The 21495-nt window shown below is 37.0% G+C and overlaps 2 protein-coding genes across 3 annotated transcripts in view; one reads left to right on the forward strand and one right to left on the reverse strand.

Moving 5' to 3' along the window:
- HS2ST1 (heparan sulfate 2-O-sulfotransferase 1) overlaps positions 1 to 588 on the reverse strand; it is a 204803-nt gene extending 204215 nt beyond the window's left edge. The window contains exon 1 of one of the 2 annotated variants that reach the window (XM_004480914.5): positions 7 to 588. In XM_004480914.5, coding sequence (XP_004480971.1) covers positions 7 to 130 — 124 coding nt within the window. In that variant the 5' untranslated portion in view covers positions 131 to 588. The remainder of the gene's footprint in view (positions 1 to 6) is intronic. The other variant, XM_004480913.5, reaches the window with a different exon arrangement.
- A 247-nt stretch (positions 589 to 835) lies between these two features.
- Positions 836 to 21495, forward strand: part of SELENOF (selenoprotein F) — a 50474-nt gene continuing 29814 nt past the window's right edge. Inside the window, exons 1-2 of the mRNA XM_012520605.3 lie at positions 836 to 1149; positions 10217 to 10384. Coding sequence (XP_012376059.1) covers positions 1066 to 1149; positions 10217 to 10384 — 252 coding nt within the window. The 5' untranslated portion in view covers positions 836 to 1065. The remainder of the gene's footprint in view (positions 1150 to 10216; positions 10385 to 21495) is intronic.

Genomic DNA, 21495 nt, shown 5'->3' on the forward strand with positions numbered 1-21495 from the left:
CCTCACCTAGCTTCGACCGGGACTCCTCCAGTTTCTGGATCTGGTTCTCCAGGAAGAGCATCGCCACCGCGAAGGCCACCACTGCCAGCAGCTGCAACTTGGGCGGCATCATAATCCTGAGGAGCCCCATGAAACCCGCGGCTCGGGATCAAGACATACCGCGGGGGGCGGGGAGCGGGACCCCGGAGGCGAAGGAGACACCGGGAGGAGCCCAACGAGCCGGGAGATAGGCAAGGAGAGCGCGACAGGCAGAGAGCCGCCGCAGCGACCCCCCTTCTCGCCTCCCTGGTCCCCCGCCCCCAGGCGCCAACACCAACGCCACCGGTACCCGCTTCTCCTCAGCCGACTCAAAGGCCGCCCCCTCCAAAAGCCCGCACTGCAAGAACAGAGCGAAGCGGCTGCCGGGCTCTCTTCTCCCTCTACTGCCTCATTCCCGAGCCCCCGCGCCCGACTGCCTGCTCTCCTCTCTCCCTTGCTTCCTTCCCTGCTTTGGATGCGGCCGCGCGCTCCTCGTTCAGCGCTGCGGCTGCGGCTGCGCCGCCCTCAGCCCCGCCCCTCAGCCCTCCCCCTCCGCCACCACGCGCACGCATCCACGTACGCTGCTCGGCAACCAGAGGCCCCACCCCTTCTCTCGTTCGGTTACGCTTATTGGACCGAAGAATCACTGCACTTCGCCCTCGCTTCGTGTTATGATTGGTTTCTTCTGCCACAAGTTTCAACCAAGACAGCATTCGATTGGGTAAACTCGGAGAAGGAGCCCGGCCGAAACCTGTGAAGGCGGGACTTCTTGGCTACTTGACAGCTGTCGTGAATGAAAGGAAGAGCCCGAAAATTTGCAGATTTGGGAAGTTTAGGTAAGTGCCTGATTTGGGTTATCCATGCGGCCCGGCGACCACCTTTAAACTTGGTCACCTTTAAGGTTTCATATTCCTTTAGGTAATGTGCATCCGGGCAGTGTGAAATGTTTCACGGCAGTGCCCTTTAGCAGCATATTTTGGATCAATCAGGCTCTGGAGTAGACAACCCTAGCTGAGGGGTCCTCTGGGCCGCTAGAGACCTACGAAAATGGTGGCGATGGCGGCCGCTCTAAGCGGCTGGCTTGGGCCGGTCTTTGGGCTGAGGTTATTGTTGGTGACTGTGCTTCAAGCGGTGAGTAGAAATCATCTCCTTATCTGCCCCAAGACTAATGGGAGGAATTGCAGATGAGGAAGACGGGACATTGGAACTCATTTGGAGCCACACTTGAAGTGGGCGGGAGGACTGCTTCCTTAGCAAATGCTGCGGCTGGAGTGCTACGTGGCTTCATTCCCGAATTCATGTTTACCCTTCCCAACCCTAGGTTCTTGCGGCCCTATTTCCACAGTTCAGAACGTATCTTGGGTACTTAACTTCTTTTACAGAGCCCCAGCAAGAAACAGATTCCAAAACACAGGGAAAAAGCGAAAGAAAGCTTGGAAAGGAATGAAGGTTATTCTAAACGGGCAGAAATGCAAGGAGCTACCCTTCCTTATGTGGCGCCGAAACCTTAGAAGATAACCCTCAAGTTTTGGGTCCAGGCGTACAATTCCTGTTTACTTTTCTCTCAGTTGTTAGTGTTCTCTACTTCACTGTTACACAGCCTTTTTTCTCCGATCTCTGGCATTCACCGCTGGGTGCACTTTAGTGTGGCTTGTGGTTTTAAACAATGTTGTTGAAATGAAAGGAGCCACTCTATACCAGAATATAATTTCTTCCTGAAATTAACTTTTTTTAAAAATGGTCTTAATCTTGCTTCATGTTGCGCATTGTAGCCAAGGTTTTTTATTTTGCTTTTCCCCCATTAACAAAATAGATGCTTTCTTACTTTGAATGGGACAAGGCCAATTTTGACTTATTTTCCTATTCATTCGTGAAACAACTGGATATTGGTTAATTCCTCATATGAGGTTTCCAATCTGTTTTGCTGTGTGAATAATAAGACATTTTTATAGGCACTGTCCTAGGAAATTTTACCTTTCTTATCTCGGTAATTCTTCGTGTATTTTCTTTACTGAGCCTGTGAAAAATCTTATACGAGACCTGATTTAACTAATTTATCCAAAGTTAGGGGAGAATTGGGGATACAACCTAAGCCTCTAAACACCTCTGCTTTCATCCAGGGGTTTTAAGTATCATGTCTGTTTGCTTTGCCCAAAGGTGGATTTTTTACTTTTCTGTTTAACAGTCCAATACCCCACTCAGGCATTTGGTGCTTTAGAAATTCCTGGAGGACCTCTCTCAAACTTATTTCCTACTCTCTTAGTTGGTTTGCCAATCTTAGGTCATTTCAGGTTGCCTTCTTCTGATTTCCATATCTTTGTGGCTGTTAGGTTTAGCCTCAACAAAACTTAGTGTCTTAAAACAACATGATTCCTCTTAATTCTGTGAGTTGATTGGGGAGTTCCACTGCTGATATCCTCTGGCCTCATTTATACAGCTGTGTTGAGTTAGTGGATCATCTGGACTGGAAGGTCTGAGGCTGAGATGGCCTCATTCATAGTTGTTGCTACTAACTGGGTCAAGCTTCGTTCTCCACATGACCTTTCATTCTCCGGTAGGCTAGCCCAGCTTCTTTATATGGCAGTCTCAGAGCTGGGCTACAAAACAGAATTAAGTTTTGGAAGTCACATCATCATGTCCACCACGAAGTATTTGTTAGAGCAAGTCACAAGGCCAGCCAAGAGATAGATAGACTCTCTCTTCATGGGAAGAGTGACCCAGTCACATTGAAAAGTACAATTCATACCAGAATTGGGGTTGCTTGTTTTGGTATATCTCACACACCATGTTCTCCCTCATGCCCCAGACTTTTGAACATGGTGTTTATCTAGAAGCTGCTTCCCGGCTTCCATCCTCTTCCTTCTCTCTCTCCTCCCCTGGTTAAAATATGGCTCCTTTTTACTTATCCTTTAACCTTTCAGTTCTCAGCTGAGAAATCACATCCTTCAGGACGGCTTCCCTGTACCTCAAGTCTAGGTTAATTGTTTCTCTTATGCACTCCAATGGCAATAAATACTTGTTCTCTTGGGCACTTCTTATGGTTTTCTTCTGTAATTTCTCGATACTTGGTATTTTCTCTGAGTTGACTAGAGCACCATAGGAGGGAGCCTCTCTCTTCACCTAGTGATATCTATATAAATAGATAGCAATACTGGCATATAAGTGAAATATTTGATGAATCAGGGACGAAAGTCTTGAACTTGAAAAATAAGTGAAAGAAATACTTGTCATTTATCAATCCTATATTTCAATTAGCTTTATAGATGTCTACATCAGTGGCCCCATTTACAGGTATGTATCAGAATTGTGGGAGGAAGGGAGTTAAGAATCACATGCCTGGACCCTGCCTTAGATCTGATCCAAGATCTTATAACTGTACAATAATTAGTAATTACACACTAAACTGAAACCTTTTAAGGATAAGAATCAACTTAACCATCCTTTTGTGAATTTGACCCCCACAGGGCTGAACACCCTAAATTAGACACAGTAAGCAATGAAATAAAACTCATGGGTCTCTCTTCAACAATCTATGAGCATTCATTTCTCATATCACATAACACACTTTGAGCTTACACAGTAAACACCAGAAATTCTGAGTTAATTCTCATCCATGGTCATTTCTCTCTGAAGGAAAAAAAACATATCAAGGGAGTTATATTGTCTAATATCTATGTGAATCGTTTTCTTGAAAAATAGCTTTGTTATAGCACGTTACTGAATTAACCCAATAGGTCAGTATGTTGGTGTCACGCAAACCATCTTCTGAGAGGTGCATCATTTGGGTGATTGAGCTGTGATATCCACAATGCAGTCAAGCCAGAGTGTCCCTTTTCTCTGATGATAAAGAACAGAGACCTTTGTCAGGACAAATAGCCAATCTGTTTTATGGGAAGTAACAGCATAAATTTGGCTCACAAATACAAAGATAGTAAAAAGGCCTTCCTTCACTGTAAGACTGAACTTCGCCACTCAAATTATGTTACCAACCTTTCTTCTAGCACTCTTTAAATTTTCATGATATTACAGTGGAATTATAAGTGAAAATTCCTAGTTGTTTAACTGATTTTATACTAATGTGAGAACAGTTCACCAAGAGAAAACTGAATTTTTCGTTAAACCTCAATTCAGAAAAACAGCCAATCAGCTACTCCAAGGCTAACACAATAAGTCTGAGCTCCCACCAAGTCACAGGTTTGTGAAAGAATCATCAAATATATAAAGAATCATCAAATCCACTAACTCAGTGGTTTTGAGTTACACCCCCAGACACTTATTGATCACCCCCCTCAAGAGTTAACATTACTGAGATTCTTATCTAGAGGATGCTGTTTCTCAAAGTGGATTTGGTCTCAAGTTGAATGAATGAAGCATACGTGCACCTGCCTTTAATGTAAGTCCTTCTTAAAAGTTAGAATTAAATCTTATAACCTAATAGGTTCTTAAAGACACCTTCCCCTCTTTAAAATCTCACTGGACACTATCTGACACTCCTGGACTTAGAATTTCTCTTTCCCAGATTTGCTGAGTAACTTGGCATAATGAAAAATATTGATACTAAAGTGTTAATAGTCAGTACTACTTTGTTCTGTGAGACCTGTAATGTTGGTTTCTCACTTCCTCTTCTCCCTGCTAGGCACTCACCCAGACAAGATGCACAATGTCATCAGATTTCTACAAACCCAGCCTTTAGAAGGCCTGCCTGGTTTTCCTCCAGATAGTAAATTCCTAAAATTGGTTCATTACTGATAATTCCATAGAAAAATCAATCTTGGTAAAAGTATATTGTTATCATTTAACTGGGATTAGACATGTTGTAGCCCGAGTTGATTTCTAGGTTCTTGATTACGTTGTAAGAAAGAATTGAGATACACCACAGTAATGAGAAAGTTAGGGAAAAGCTTAATAAAGGTAAAGTACACACACTCAGATATGAGGGCAGACACTCAGGATAGAGACATGCTGCCTCTCTAGGTGTTTCTGGTTTTCTTGGCTATTGTTGGGTGTTAGGATTTATGCTGATTGGAGTATTTAGGGCAAAGCAGAGAAAATTCATTGGGTGATTTGTTATTAGGGGTTGCTGTCTGGTAGTAATTGGCTTCTGGCGATTGCTCTTGAGCCCTGCTGCAGTTTGCTGCACGAGGAACTTATGAAAATAGTGGTATGGGAATTTCCTGTTTTTCTTCTTCTTTCTGCTGTGAGGATGCTGTAAGCTGCATTCCCTTAACTTGTTTGTGCACATCAGCAAGCCAAGCTTCCAGAACTGCTTCCATAGCTGATGGGTGAATGTTGCATGCTGCCTCCTGATAACTTGCCTGCATGAGTCTAACACGATGTTGCTTCAGTCTTTTCTACCGGATGATGTTTGTGTGGAAGTTTATTAGGTTTTCACCTCTCCTTAGGTCCCTGTTCAATCCTGCCTGAATGTCACAAAAATGGCAGTAGTTCAACTGACTTTCTCCATTTGGCCCTTACTGCAGCTTATTAAGTCACTCCCCAAAATAGGTGTACAGTCTTAGAAACTCTAGAAATAAAAGTCCCATTGTTTATCTTCAGGGTCATGATGAAGTATAGAAAAATAAATGATGGGTTATCAGCCATAATCACAGTATTCTACTTAAATATTCCCAAAGACCATCATGCTATATAGCCTCTCTCTGTATTCTCTGTAAACTCTGCCTACTGAATTCATACTCATAATACAGTGCAACTGAGTGGAAAGAGCACTGAAGTTTAAGGAAATCTATTTTCTAGTTTTAACTGCTAATATAATTTAAGGCAAATTAACTTACTTTTGGCCCTAATTTCCTTATTTCCTTCTCTAAGAAATATGGTTAGATAAAATGCCAGGCTCAACTCACATTCCACCTGAGGTTTCCAAAGTCAGAATTCTCTTCCTTATACATTCTGTCATTATGCTTTATACTGTTACACAGATCAATAATTTTAACCTTATCATGGCTCTGTTTTCCCTTGTGTCCCCCCACTTCCTCTGCCTCCTTGCCAATTAGAATGTAGCCAAAGGGAATATAGGAACAATTATTCTATTTTTCTTTTCTGTTTTTTTACCATGCCTCATAGACATTTGTGCATTTGAATCCCCCTAAGGTGCAAATGGCCCCTTAGTTCATTTGTGTTGTTTCTTGCAGTCAGAGTCATCAGTATAATTGCAATTTGTATAGGGCAGTGATAAAACCCACCAACTCCCAAAATATAAAATGACTCAGGAAAGAAAAAGAGAGTTCTGGAAGTGAAAACCAGGACATTTCATCTTTGTTGAACTGTTTTAACTTCCATAAGGTTCATACTGGTATATGCAAATCCTGCCTCTTCTATAATGACTAATGTTTTCTCTGTAATAACTAGCATTTTTAAGAAAAGGGAAAAAAAAACTTTGGAAATGAGAGGGGGGAAAAGCCGATGTGGCTCAAACAGTTGGGTGCTTGAGGTCCTGGGTTTGGTTCCTGCTGCCTTCTAAAGAAGATGAGCAAGACAGCAAGCTGACAAAACAGGCTGGCATGGCAAACTGACTTAACACGATGACACAACTAGGAAACACAATGAGAGACCCAACAAGCAGGGAGTGGAGGTGGCTTGAATGATTGGGCACCTCCTTCCCACTTGGGAGGTCCTAGGTTTAGTCCTCAGTGCCGCCTAACACAAAGACATCAGACACAGGGAACACATAAGGAACAGAGAGCAGGCTGCAAATGCAAACAATGAGGGGAGAAGGGGTGGTAGAAATAAATAAATAAAAATAAATCTTAAAAAGAAAAGGGGTGGGAAGAGGACTTGGCCCAATGGATAGGGCGTCTGCCTACCACATGGGAGGTCTGCGGTTTAAACCCCGGGCCTCCTTGACCTGTGTGGAGTTGGTCCATACTCAGTGCTGATGTGCGCAAGGAGTACCCTGCCACACAGGGCTGTCCCCTGCGGAGGGGAGCCCCATGCGCAAGGAGAGCTGCCCAGCGCAAAAGAAAATGCAACTTGCCCAGGAATGGCGCCACACACAGCAGACACAACAAGATGATGCAACAAAAAGAAACACAGATTCCCAATGCCACTAATAAGAATAGAAGCGGTCACAGAAGAACACACAGGGAATGGACACAGAGAGCAGACAACAGGGCAGAGGAAGGGGAGAGAAATAAAATAAAAAATCTAAAAAAAAAAAAAGGTATGGAGGCTTGTTTGGAAAACAGTAAAAAAAAAAAAAAAGCAAAAGATTCTTTGACACTTTGAGGTTAAGCTACTGCTATGGATAGAGGATAAAATTGCCTTTGGGATTTAGTGCATGCTTAATTCACACCTGAGTCCTTAAACTAGACAAGTTAGTTTTTATCAGTGTTTCTGTACCTCTGAATAGCTGTAATTTCAAGTTAATAGTAATATGTAGCTATTAGCATTTCAATGAGATGAAACTGGGAGGGTATAAAGTGATTTAATCTGAAAGTACATTCTGAGTATACTTAAGCTTTAGAAAAGTAATATTTCAGGATCGGAGCTGTTTACTAGAGCATCACAGGACCAAGTGATGGTCTTTCATTCAAATCGTGTGTATTTCTTCATTCAGAAAGATGCTATCCTGAGCAGCACTCTAGTATATTGCGTTAATATAAAACTGATTCTGAAACAACCATGTTTATGCACATTTACATCCCACATACGTCTTACCATCAATGGGTCACAAAATTAAAATTGTTCATGTTTTTGTTATTATTCGTGGTGCATATAATAATGGTACATCATGGCTTCTGTGAAATATGGTAGTTAATAACAGTGGATAAGGGTTTTGAGGGCAGGCCAGAGTTAGAACATTGATGCTGCCTCCTGTTGTTTCTGTGTAGTCTTAGGCAAGTTACTTGAACTATCCTAAACCTCTGTTTAGGAGATAATATTTGGATTTTAACGAAGGTATAGTACCTATTTCATAGGGTGGTTAAGATTAAATGGAATAATAATATGTAAAGTGCTTAACAGAGTAATCGGGTTTCTTTGTTAAGAGCTCATTCTAATGGCCATGTTTCTGTTCATTTTCATGAGTTTATTAGTTTCCCAGTACTATAAACAGGATGACTTAAAACAACAGAAATTTATTCTCTCTCAGTTCTAGAGGCCAAGTTTCTGATATGAAGGTGTTGCAGTCACATCCCCTCTGAAGGCTCCTGGTAGCTCCTGGCATTCCTTGATTTGTGGCAGCATAACTCCAATTTCTGCCTGCATTTGTTTTCACATGGCATTCTTTTCTGTGTATCTGTGTGTCCTTATCTGTCTCTTATAAGGACACTTTGATTGGATTTTACATCTGTCCTAATCCAGTATGATCTCATCACAATCCTTAACCTAATATACATCTGCAAAGACCCATTTACTATTTGGCCTCAGTGTGCAAATTTAAATGGTATTCTTCTATTTTTTGGTAATAATGGGCAGGCATAATTTATAATTCTGAACTATAAATATTTAACATTTGACATTCATCTCTGAAGTTCTTCAAAATATGCATTAATAGCCTTAGTTCGGAAACTTACATCAAAACCAGTTAGTGACAGAGCAGCTAGGAAAAAGTAATTCACTCATGAAACTCAGGGTATCTTGTATCTCTCCTAAACTTATATAATACTTAAAACATTTATTTATTGTTTTTAAGTATTATTAAGTGTTTAAGTGTGTTTTCACAGTGGAGGATGAGAAATATCTACTGTATACCTCAAGCAGGATACTAGATGCTTTCTGTGCATTTTCTCATTTAATCCTCAAAACTATGAAATAAGTGATAATTATCCCTATTCCAAAGCTCAATAAGTAAGTTTGCTCTGTCTGGTGTTTGAATCAGGGTGTCTTCAGACTCTGAAATACATTATGTTTTGTATAACCCATGCCACCACTCAGGAAGTGATGATAGGTGATTGCTAGTATAAAACCAAATGTATATCACATGATTAATCATTTGAGATAGATCCTTATTTTGTAAATCATACTTTGGTGATAATTCCTTGCATTTGTTAAGCAGGTCACAGTGTTCAAAATGGTTTTACTTTTATTGACTGTTGCAATTGTAATATTAAATTACTCTAAAATTTAGTGATTTAAAATTTATTTTGCTCACAGATTCTCTGGATCAGGAATTCAAATAGGGCACAGCAAAAAAGATGGCTTTTGTTCAATGGTGTTTGTTCAATGGTGTTTCAGTTTTCAGCCGAAAAGACTTGAATTCTAGGGCCAGAACTCATGCGAATGTTCTTTATTCATACGTTTAGTAGTTGATGCTCTTTGTTGCTAGGACCCTCAAGTTGCTGTCCACATGAACCTCTCCATGTGGTCTCTTTAGTTTAGATTTTCCTGCAGCATAGTGGTAAGTTCTAAAGGTGAGTCCTCCCAAAGAGAGTGCTAGCCAGGCAAAGGCTGTTTCCTTTTATATAATCTGCAGAAATCATATTGCATCTGCTATACTCTCTTGGTCAAAATAGTGACAAGTCCCCTCACGCAGGCAAGAAGAGTGAACACCCTTCTCTCCCCCACCAGTGAAAGACCACTGGTCACAAAGTAAGAAGAGCAAGTACGATGGTTAGAATATATTGATGTGGCCATCTTTGTAAAATACAATCTGCCACATTGCTGTACTTGATTTCAAATTAACCTGTAAAATAGATCGGGAAGAATGCTTTACAAATGGAGAAAGTACCCAAAGTACTAGTAAAGTAATAAATGTCTTATAGCTGAACTAGCAGAATCTAACACAAAAATTAACTAATAAACTCAAGGTCTTTCACACTAGGCCAGGATACTTGCTCTGTTTTGAAGATTATTTAGATTCCATGTCCTCGAAGAGAAAAGATATAATATGTATAAGGTATCAAAATAAAGTATTGACTAACATAAGAGTAGTGGGACAATCAGCATTTTGGGGAAGTGAGCCAGCAATACTTAAAGGTTTTTACACTGGGAAAAAATATATGTATTGTTTTTTTTTGTCAATCCATATTTTAGCTAAGCTAAAAGATGGCAAGTTTAAGAAAAAAGTTTGCATCACATATAAAGTCAAAGAGTTTTTTGAAAATTAAGAATTTGTCTCCAATGAAACATTTCAGTAATTTGTCTTCAGTGTGTTAGATTTTGATAGCCCCAGTTTCCCCTTCTTTTTGAAACTTTAAAGTACAAATATGGGTAAGTGCCATTTCTTATTCTTTATTTTCAGGTGTCTTCACTTGGGACAGAGTTTTCATCGGAAGCATGCAGAGAGTTGGGTTTCTCCAGCAACTTGCTCTGCAGCTCTTGTGATCTTCTCGGACAGTTCAGCCTGCTTCAGCTGGATCCTGACTGCAGAGGATGCTGTCAGGAAGAAGCACAATTTGAAACCAAAAAGGTATTTCTTTCTAGTATAGTATATTTCTCCCATTAGATGGTTTGGTTGAGATAATGGTAAATTGTTTAATCAATTTAAGTAGAAAGAAATACCTAATTTTTACAGACTTTGGTTTTAGAAACTCAACTGATTTCTTACCTGACCCATTAGATCAAAGCAAATGGGAAGGAAAAGTTCTGGTTACATACCAGATCCCATTCCACCATCGTTGTGCAACAAAGGGGAGCAGAACCACTGTAGCACACTTGGATCCTATAGTTCTCCAGCATTCCTAACTTCTGGCCAAATGAAGCCAAAGAATAATTAATTAGGTCCCTTTCTTCATCTTTATAAAAACTTAGTATTATGACAAAATTTGAGATGAAAATAAAACCCCTAATACCTGGTACATAATTAATAGACAATAAATGATTACTTTTAATCTGAGAAGCAAGGAATATAGTCTAATTTTAACTCATACCTATTACTAATATTTGCAGACATCTCACTTTGGATAAATAGTTCTAAGTAAAATCTATTATGCTTTGAATATAATGGAATTCAAACTGAAATTAATAGTGAATTTGCTCAATTTTAAATCTTCTCATTAAAATCCTCATTTCTTTAAATTATAAAGTGGTCTTAAAAGATCCTTTATATTATCCAAATAAAACTGAATTAGTGAGATCACTGTTTGAGATGAGAAAGAGTTTAGTACCTCCCTCTTACGTTTCCTCTAATAATCCTTCATTTATTCATGCTGAACTCTTACTTGAGGTGTCAAGCTTTCAAACAGTAATTGTTTCTTCTCACTGTTAAGTGGTAAAGGTTTGCTTTTAATAAAGTAGTTTTATATTTCGAAAAGAAAAGCAAATAAGCTTTTAAAATGTTAGTATTCAAATCATCAAAATTTAATACTTTATCTGTATTGTGAAACAAATTCTATTTCCAAAAATATCATGCAAAAGCTAATACATTTTTTAAATATATTTTTTAATTTATTTTTAAAAGATACATAGATAACACAAAATGTTACATTAAAATATGAGGAAGGTTCCCATATGCCCCACTACCCACACCCCCCACTTTTCCCACATCAACAGCTTCTTTCATTAGTGTGGTACATTCATTGCATTTGATGAATACATTTTGGAGCACTACTGCACAGCATGGATTATATTTTACGTTGTAGTTTGCATTCTCTCCCAGTCCATTGAGTAGGTTGTGGCAGAATATGTAATGTCCTGCATCTGTCCCTGCAATATCATTCAGGACAACTCTCAAGAATTTTTTTTTTTTTACAGAGGTACCAGGAATTGAAATTGGGACCTCATACATGTAAAGCAGGCGCTCAACCATTGAATCACTGAACTACACACAACTCCCCACTAATAATACATTTTAATGTTTAGAAATCATTGTACACAGTTTTTAGTCAATTTTTAGTGTATGTAATAAAATCTAAACAAGTTTTGTTTTGTTTTATTTTAAAGAAGACTTAGATTACATAACTTACATAAAAAATATAGGGATTTCCGTATGCCCCACCTACTCCCTCCACACTTTCCCACATTAACAGCATCTTTCATTAGTGTGGTATGTTTGTTACAATTGATGAACACATTGAAATATTGCTACTAACTGTGGACTATCGTTTACCCTATAGTTTACACACAGCCCTGTACAATTTTATAGTTATGACAAAATGTATGATGGCCTGTATCCATCATTGTAAGTCACACAGGAGAATTCCAATGTCCTAAAAATTCCCCCATGTTATACCTATTCTTTCCTCTTCCTCCCTCAGAACCTCTGGTGGCTACTGTCTTTATATCAGTGATAACAGTTCTTCCAATGCTAGAATAACAATAAGTCTATAATAGAATAGCCCATTGTTTTATTATATAATTTATATATATATTTATATTTATATATATGTTTTATTATATAGTTTATATAATAGAATAGCCCATTGTTCATTCCCCAATCTTGAGGATTTGGGGATGGTGATTCCTACACTGTTTCTAATTGAGAAGAAGCTTAGATCCCAGGGGGCAGATGAATGCAACTATCTTGCTTGCATTTGCAGACACTGTTTCTTGGGATGGGCAATATCCATCATCATGTCCTTGTTAGTTGTCCTGGGTGAGTCCAGTGAACTGGAGAGTAGGTATTACTACTCTACTGAGATTCAGGGCACTACCAGCACATGAACAGACCAAAGATTTAAGTCTCTGGGACATATATCTAACAAGTATACTGCTAACTATAGGTTCAAATAAAAAGGACATATATTTAACAAGTATAGTTCTAATTATAGGTTCAAATAAATGAGTTTGACTCTGTTACACTGGGGAGTATAAATTCCAAAGTAAGGCCCACTGACAGGGTGCCAAATTCCTGAGCTTGTCTGCCCTGCTTATAGTGTCTAGATGCCTCTAGAGCCCTGAGGAGCTGTTTGAGAGCACTATCTAAACCAGTTTTAAAAGCTTGATTTTGAAATTAAGTTGTAGAATTTAACTGGTTTAGTTTGACCCTTCTCCTTTGTTTGTTTGTTTAAATGAGATATTCACATGGGACACATTCCTGGAGGAATTTGTATGAGTCATTCTCTCCTTATCTTAAACTATTATATTCTGTGTACTGCTACTCTACAAAACTAACAGTGATTATTCATTGAGATGCCAGCCTTATTAAATAATAAGTGCTTATAATAAACAGTCTTTATCACACACACCCTTGTGATTTAGGGTAATTTGAGACGGTATACTCTTTACTGGCATCAAATGTGCCTAAATTGTAAACTAAGTGCAAGTAAAGCTATTTTTACTTATGGTCTTCCTAATAAGGCAATAATCTTTCATAATACTTTAGTTTTGTGATAAAATCTTAGTAGAACTATACTTGAACCATACACTTCTAGCATTAATTATGTTCATGTTCAGTTGTCACTATTAATTGAGCCATTTGTGATATCTTGACAGGTCTTCTTAGCTGTTACATCTCAACAATAACAATAGGCACATAGTCTGCCACTTAATATGTTCCCAACAAATTACAAGCTGGAATGATTATTATATCTAAATACAAGTGAACCTGTTTCCTATTATATTTTTGCTAAATCCAGTGTTGTTTATTTGCTCTAAGATACATTTCTCATTAAGCATTTTCTATCACACTGTTGCACAGTATTAATGAATGCTTTTCTTGAATAAACACAGTGGCAACAAAACAAAGCAAGAACATTTAAAAACAGTACTAGACATATAATAAAGTATTGCATATTGGGTAAGTCCCCATTTAGATGCAAATCACATTCAGGTGCAAAAGGTAGTATTTGGTTTAGTTTGTGCGATACTGCTCTCTGAATTATTGGTATGTGATCATAGATAACCTATTTCTCACTCAAGTCTAGCTTAAGGTGTAATTTCGAAACCATAGTTTAATTTAGTCCTAGTTAATAAAAGTAAAATCTGCAAAATACAGACTAATGCCTTACATTAAAATACCTAAACATGGCCATATTTTTGTGTGTATAAATCATGCTGTGAATATTAGTTGTTTAGAAGAAAAAGTTATAATTTATTTATAAGAATGTTTCAATCATTCCTGTATAATAAAGAAATGTTATTAGAACATTAACTTTGGATTTTGTGTAGTTGCATGCTCTATAGGTCTGTTCAAAAATGAAGCTAATCATTTTTAATAATGCTTACTGGTTGAAGCAGCTGAATTCAGCCTACCTTTGATAGCCAGAAGCATAAATTTTGCTCTTAGAAAAAAAACCTTATATACAGACCTTACACCTTTCACAAAAATTAACTCAAAATGGATTGTAGACCTAAATGTAAAACACAAAACTATGAAACTTGTAGATGGTAACATAGGAGAAAATCTAGGTGACCTTGAGTTTGGTGATGAGTTTTTAGATACAACCGAAAGCATAATCCATGAAAAAAATTGTTTTGAAAAGTTAGACTTAATTATAAAAACTTGCCTCTGAAAATGAAAAGACAAGCCACCTACTGGGAGAAAATGTTTGCAAAACATATTTGATAAAGGACTTGTATTCAAAATACACAAAAAAACTTAAAGTCCAGTGAAACTAACAACCCAATTTAAAAATGGCAGAAGATCTGAATAGACACCTCACCAAAAAAGTAGTACAGTTGGCAAATAAGCATATGAAAAGATGTTTACAATCTTATGTCATTAGGGAAGTGAAAGCACAGGATATTACTACACACCTATTAGAATGACTATAATCCAAAACATTGACAACACCATATGAAGGTGAGGATGTGGAGCAATAGGAACTCTCATTCATTGCTGGTGGGAATGCAAAAATGTTCAGCCACATTGAAAGACAAGCACTTTTCTTACAAAACTAAACATAGGTTTACCATACAGTGCAGCAATCACACTCCTAAGGAGTTGAAAACTTTGTCCGCACAAAAACCTGCACACAAGGGTTTATAGCAGCTTTATTCATAACTGCCATAAAAAGAAAGGAACTATCAAACCACAAGAAGACATGAAGGAAACTTAAATGCATATTACTAAGTGAAAGACGCCAGTTTGAAAGGAGTACATAAATAATATTCTAACAATATGACATTCTAGGAAAGGCTAAACTAGAGAGAGTTAAAAAAATCAATTTTGCCAGAGTTTCAGGGGAAGCGGAAATGGAATTTTTAGAGCAGTGAAACTGTTCTGTATGGGTGGGTTATTTTTGTTCTTTTTATTAATCTTTCCAATTCTGTGACTTGAACTTCCTTATGACAAGTACTTTTTTCCTCTCATTATGCATTTAAGGTTTTCCTATCTTAATAACAATGATTTCTGCTTCTTTAAAGCATTGCTGTTGTAAAATTTTGTGTTTGTTCTTGATTGATTGTATGCCCCTATTTCTATGGCTAGTACATGTTCCTGTTTAGATCTTGGCTCATCAAGATATTGTAGTCATATTGGTTTCTCTTTTTCCTTCAAAATATTTATTTAATTGATTTTAAACACTTCCTATTTTGCATTTACACCTCTCTTATTTCTGAACAACTGTTCTAAAGGTCAAGCTGTTTATCAAACCAGAGCACCTTCTTGGAGATAAGAATTTACTCACCTGAATTACATACATTTATGAACCAATAAGCTGATTATTTCATTTAATTTGCTTTTCATTCAATATTGATTGTATTTAGGAAGTTGTTTAGAGTAATGGTTAAGAGCACAAATTCTAGAACCCAACTCCTTAGCTTCAAACCCACTTTCTGCCACTCACATGTTGATTTTGTACAAATTACTTGATCACTCTTTGCCTCGATTTCTTCATATGTGAATTTGGGTAATTAGAGTATACCTGCTATATAGGGTGATTGTGAGGATTAAATGAGTTAATATATGTATACTGCTTAGAGCTGGTATGTATTAAGTATAGATAAAAGTTAACTACTGGTGGTGTTGATGGCAGTGACAGTAGTAGTATCTGGTTTGTCAACGAAAAACAAACAAAAGAAATAGAAAGTTTGGAAAACTTAGCAAATGGCATAATGATTATCTATTGGGAAAGTAATGTTAAAATAGATATATAATGATTATTGCTCCATTTTAAGATTCTGGATTAGTTGACTCAAGAGGAAGTATCTTATAACAGAATGAGTAATATGAAAACTTTTACTATTTACAACTCCATATCTCTATGTGAAACAAAATACAAAATGAAATTGATTATGGCAAACAAAGTCCAAGATTTCAAATTTCCAAGTCCTGCTGATAGAGACATTTTAATAAGAGAAATGCCACATATTTGAACTTCAAAAATGTGTGCCTTTTTGGTCAGTTAAAATATTTATGAAAGAATGCATTTGGGAAAAAAGGGTTTTTGCTAGTAAAAGAAATTACAAAATAATTGATAACAAAGTATTCAGTTATTTCAGGACAAGCCTATTCTGCAAACTTCTAAAGTCATTTTAGAATAAGCTGTATTATTATTATCAGGTTTTTTCAGATGGCAGAGCAAGTAGAAGCCATGATATTCTTGGAAACCAGAATATTATAGCAGATAATAAATTAAACTATGTTTTTACAATATGAAAGTAATCTCTTTGTAAAAAGAGCAGGCTATCAAACTAATTACAAGTATTCCTAGTTTTTCTAACATTTCTCTGATGCTTATTTACATCTTTAATCCACTACTTAGTACTATTTCAGAGAAAATTTTGACAGAAAAGCTTAAACGTGATTTTTTTTTGTCTTTTATTTCTTTTTTTTTTTAACTCTACAGAAGTTATTTCTTTTGAGTTTTGGTCTCATTCACAGAATACGAGTACTCCTTAAAAGCTTAGGCTACAGATCACTAAATTGTACTACTGGCTCTGGCAAATACCTCAACAGTTCAGGAATTTTATAAGGACTTTTATTTTCACTTTTTCATAAATCTACTTTTCAAGTAATAGGGAAAAAAGAATAATGGTCTTACTCTACTAAATTTAAACAAACAGACCTGCTTAGTACATGAAATAAATTCAAGAGTATAGTTGGATCCCTTCCATTTCCCACACCATTACCTAACTGGAGTTAGACTAATTTGAATTGACCAATTTTATGTCTTAGCATTATCATTGTCCATGTGTATAATACTTTGCTTTCCCATTTTACATGCCTTCCATTAGGCCGGAGGCAGCATAGAGTTAATATTCATATGTGTACAGCTCATTAGAAGTTCATTCCCTCCTCTTTTTATAAGGGTTTTTGTGAGGCAGTTGAGTTTTCATCTCAACTTTGTTGCTTACTGGCTTTGTGATTTTGAGCTAGCAAATCCTGGATCCTCAGTTTTGTCGTAATAATTATATTGGCTCACCTCTGAGTGTTCATTTTGCACTGTTTCTGTGCTACATGTTTTGCCTACATTATCTACTTAATCCTCACAACAACCCTACGATTTAAATATTACTATTCCTACTTAGCAGAAGAGAAAACTAGTGTATAATCTGCCTAAAGTTAGTAAGTGCCAGAACTTGATTTCATCCCACATCTTTTTGACTCCAGTGGCCCAAGTTTTAAAACTCTACACTAATTTGCCTTTCATCTTGAAAATGTTAATAATAATACCTACTTCACAGAGTTACTATAAAAAGTTTTATGTGTTAAATATAAAATACCCAGACTGGCTTTCTGAAGGTTTATTTTGCATTTAAAGTTAACAGTTTTATTAACATAACTCCATTACTAGTTTTTATCTTAAATTTTTAAATCTTTATTCCCCAGTTTGTTATTCTTTAATGGCTCCCATTTTAATGGCTCCCATTTTAATCAGTGTTTTCTAAGAATGCGTTACCAGATTTGGCTTTAGTAATACAATATTTTAAATCAATTATGTAAGTCTTCTTAATTCTGGTAAAAGAGCAGCAAACATTGGGTTATTTTCAAATTTGCATGAAAATTCTGTGTCCAATTTCAGAGTAATTCAGAAGTCAACTTTAAACATTTTTCAAAATTGGTAAATTTTAAGTCTCACAAACAGAATGCTGTTGGCGTATAAAACATAGAAGAATGAAATGGAAGTTAAGATAACTGTGCATGAAATTGTAGTGGCTGAAGAAATTTCACAGTTGCTTAAAATAGCTTTATGTTGATAGTATGCCTGTACTATCAGTATATGAACTAATTTCTTCTAAGGAAACAAAAATGTAAACAAATGTTTTCAACAGATTATTCTAATTATAACATTTTTCACAAAGAAGCTTTTTTATAAAGATATGAATAATGTTTAGCAACAGTTCAATTTCAATGTACGTACCACTTAAGACTCTGGAGTAGTAGTAGTACTAAATAGTGACAGAATATTTGCTTAATAATGGCCACTGATATTCATGAAATTCTTATTCTGTTCTAAGAACATTACGTGAATTAATTTATATAATCCTCCAAATAACTCTATAAGTTCCATTCTTCCCATTTCATCGTTGAGGAGTCTGAGGCATGGAGATATTAATTGCCCAAGTTCACACAGCCAATGATTAGCCAAAAATATATGAATCGTTTGTATATGTTTTTAAAAAATTATTTTAGACTTTATTTTATGGAGTTATTTGAGGTAAAAATGTTATTTAAATTTATTTTTTGTGCTTTCTAAATGTTATTTCATCTGTCTTAAATATGAAAAATAATTGTAGTCAGCGTTTTTTGGATCTAAGCATATTAAGACCTTCTGTCACATTTGCAGATCATAATATTTAAAAAAGAAATAACCCTTAACGTCATTTATGATCCATCATTAAGCTGCCTTACAACTACATTTCTTAGACACATCTAGCTCAGAATTATAATAAACTTTGCATTCATACACTAAATAATTCTTCTTTGTATAGACAGTAGAAAAAATAGAAATGTAAACTGGACTGCTAGAATGCAGTTGGCAGGGTATTGTTTGTTGAATTAAAACATGGTACTAATATGTTCTAAAGGTAATCACTAAAAGAACTTTAAAATAAAACTTTTAAAAATTGGAAGGAGGAGAAAACCATAGTTTTTTTAAAGTTGATGGTAAGTTGGAAGTTGGTTAGAAAAGGACAGAAGGAAAAATTACAAGACACGGAGGCATTACAGAGTGTGGCCATCTAAGATAAATCAGATAACTTGGTTACAATGAAAGATGATGATGGTTAGGGGTAAGCAGAGGCCATACGGTTTCGCACCTTGTATACTTTATAAAATTTAGACTTTGTTGTGTAGGCAGACAAAAATAAAAGATTATAAGCAGTAAACTGACATCATATTTATATTTTAATGTATTTTGTCGGTGGTGTGAATGATAGTTGATGAGGCAGAAGGGATTATTGTTACCAGAAAAATAACTTTTGACATTTTCCAGAGGAAAGAAAAAAGATACAAAGGTTTGAGCCAACATATTGGCAGTGAAATGGAGAAAGAACAGATCTGAATAAGATTTAAGCATTAAAACCTATAAGAATTTTTTATTGACTAGATTAGCAGGACAAAGGGATGAGTGAGATGCTTCCCAATATTCTAATTGAGGAATTAGTAACCCCAACACAGCAGGGCTACAACAGGGCTACTGGTTAGTGACTCATTAAAACAAAGGTGGTAAATGGGTAGATGGGAGAAGAGAGTAACTTTTAACAGATCATACCCCTTAGCCACAAACTGCCTTCTCAGTTTTTGAAGAAATAAGTGTTAAGAGGTTTAATTTAGAAGGCCATTAATTTTATCTTGGTACTATAATGAATTCCCAAAATACATGGTATACTCGACAAAGAGTGAGCAAAAATTAAAATATGTAGAAAGCCCTAGTTTCTTCTTTTCTAGTGTTATATTACTGCTCTTAAGTTTTGTATAATATTTAATTTTTTAGATTATTATACCTTCATTTTTGTCTGTTCTTAAAATATATCAGGTGATTATTTTCTTTAGTATTAGTCGAGAGAGAGCTTAATTCTATTTGTGCTCTTTTGGTTTGTTTTCAGGTATTGTTTTGTAACCTTTCTTAAAAGAGTATCAACATCCCAGAATCCTCGGGATTGGGGAATGAACAATGGACTACAGGAGACTTACTGTTATTCTACTGTAGACTTATTATGATTCTAACAATGGAAGAACTTTATCATTGATGTGGAGGCGGTGGTCGCTGGAGGTTCTGAGGGGAGAGAGAGGGAAAATTAGCTGTAATTGGGGATACTTTCAGGACTTGGGAATTGCCCTGAATGACATTGCAATGGCAGATGCAGGCCATTGTATGTCTTATAATAACTTACAAAAATGTACGGAAGAGAGTGTAAACGACAGTGTAAACTATAATCCACTCTTGGTGGCAGTGCTCCAAAATGTGTCCAACAAGTATAACAAATGTACCATGCTTAAGAAGGATGTTGTTAATGGGGGAAAATATGGGAGGGTGAGGGAGCAGGGCATATGGGAATCCCCTATATTTTTTGTGCAGCGTTTATGTAATCTAAGTAGCTTTTAAAAAAAAAAAGTATATTAAAAAAAAGTTACTATAATTTCCCAGTGTTCAGTGTTGGAGTGATAATACCAACACTAACAAGAAGAATTGATTTCTCTATTTAAAAAAAGTTTTCGCTGCCTTGTATAGTACCTTCATGGTCAGTTTCTAAGGGAAACTACTGAATGTTTGAATGTTGAACTATATTTTTATGTATCTCAGGTTTTTTTTAAATTAACAGGAAAATAGGTTGTATTTTTCAAGCTTTTTTTTTTTTAAGATTTATTTTATTTATTATTTATCTCCCCTTCCCCCACCCCCCACCCCAGTTTTCTGTTCTCTGTGTCTCTTTGCTGCGTCTTCTTCGTCCGCTTCTGTTGTTGTCAGCAGCATGGGAATCTGTGTTTCTCTTTGTTGCATCATCTTGTTATGTCAGCTCTCCTTGTGTGTGGCACCATTCCTGGGCAGGCTGCATTTTCTTTCGCGCTGGGCGGCTCTCCTTACAGGGCACACTCCTTGTATGTGGAATTCCTCTACACGGGGGACACCCCTGCATGGCACAGCACTCCTTGCGCGCATCAGCACTGCACATGGGCCAGCTCCACACGGGTCAAGGAGGCCCAGGGTTTGAACCGTGGACCTCCCATGTGGTAGACAGACGCCCTAACCACTGGGCCAAGTCCGCCGCCCTTTTCAAAACATTTAAGAGAAAAAAAATTGTGTTTCCATATTAAGTACTATATAATAAATGTTGGCAGTTTTCTAAAAAAAATTTTTTTTTAATTTTTACTTACTACCAAGGGACTGGTTGGTTTTATTTTAAAACTACTTATTAAAGAAATATGGAGGGAAACAGATGTGGCTCAACCAATTGGACTTCCTTCTACCATATAGGACTTCCGGGGTTCAATGCCCAGAGCCTCCTGGTGAAGGCAAGCTGGCCTACGCAGCGAGCTAGCCCACTGGTGTGCCAGCCCGTGCAGTAATACTGCCCCATGCAGGAGTGCTGCCCTGCGTGGGGATGCTGCCCAGTGCGGGAAAGCTGTCCCATGCAGGATTGCCACCAATGCTGAGAACTGGTGCAGCAAGATGACACAAAAAGAGACAGTGAAGAGAGAAAATAAGAAGACATAGCAGAATAGGAAGTTGAGATGGCACAGGAGAATAATCGCCT

The sequence above is a fragment of the Dasypus novemcinctus genome, chromosome 9, assembly GCF_030445035.2.
Source record: "Dasypus novemcinctus isolate mDasNov1 chromosome 9, mDasNov1.1.hap2, whole genome shotgun sequence".
In the NCBI taxonomy this organism is placed as follows: Eukaryota; Metazoa; Chordata; class Mammalia; order Cingulata; family Dasypodidae; genus Dasypus; species Dasypus novemcinctus.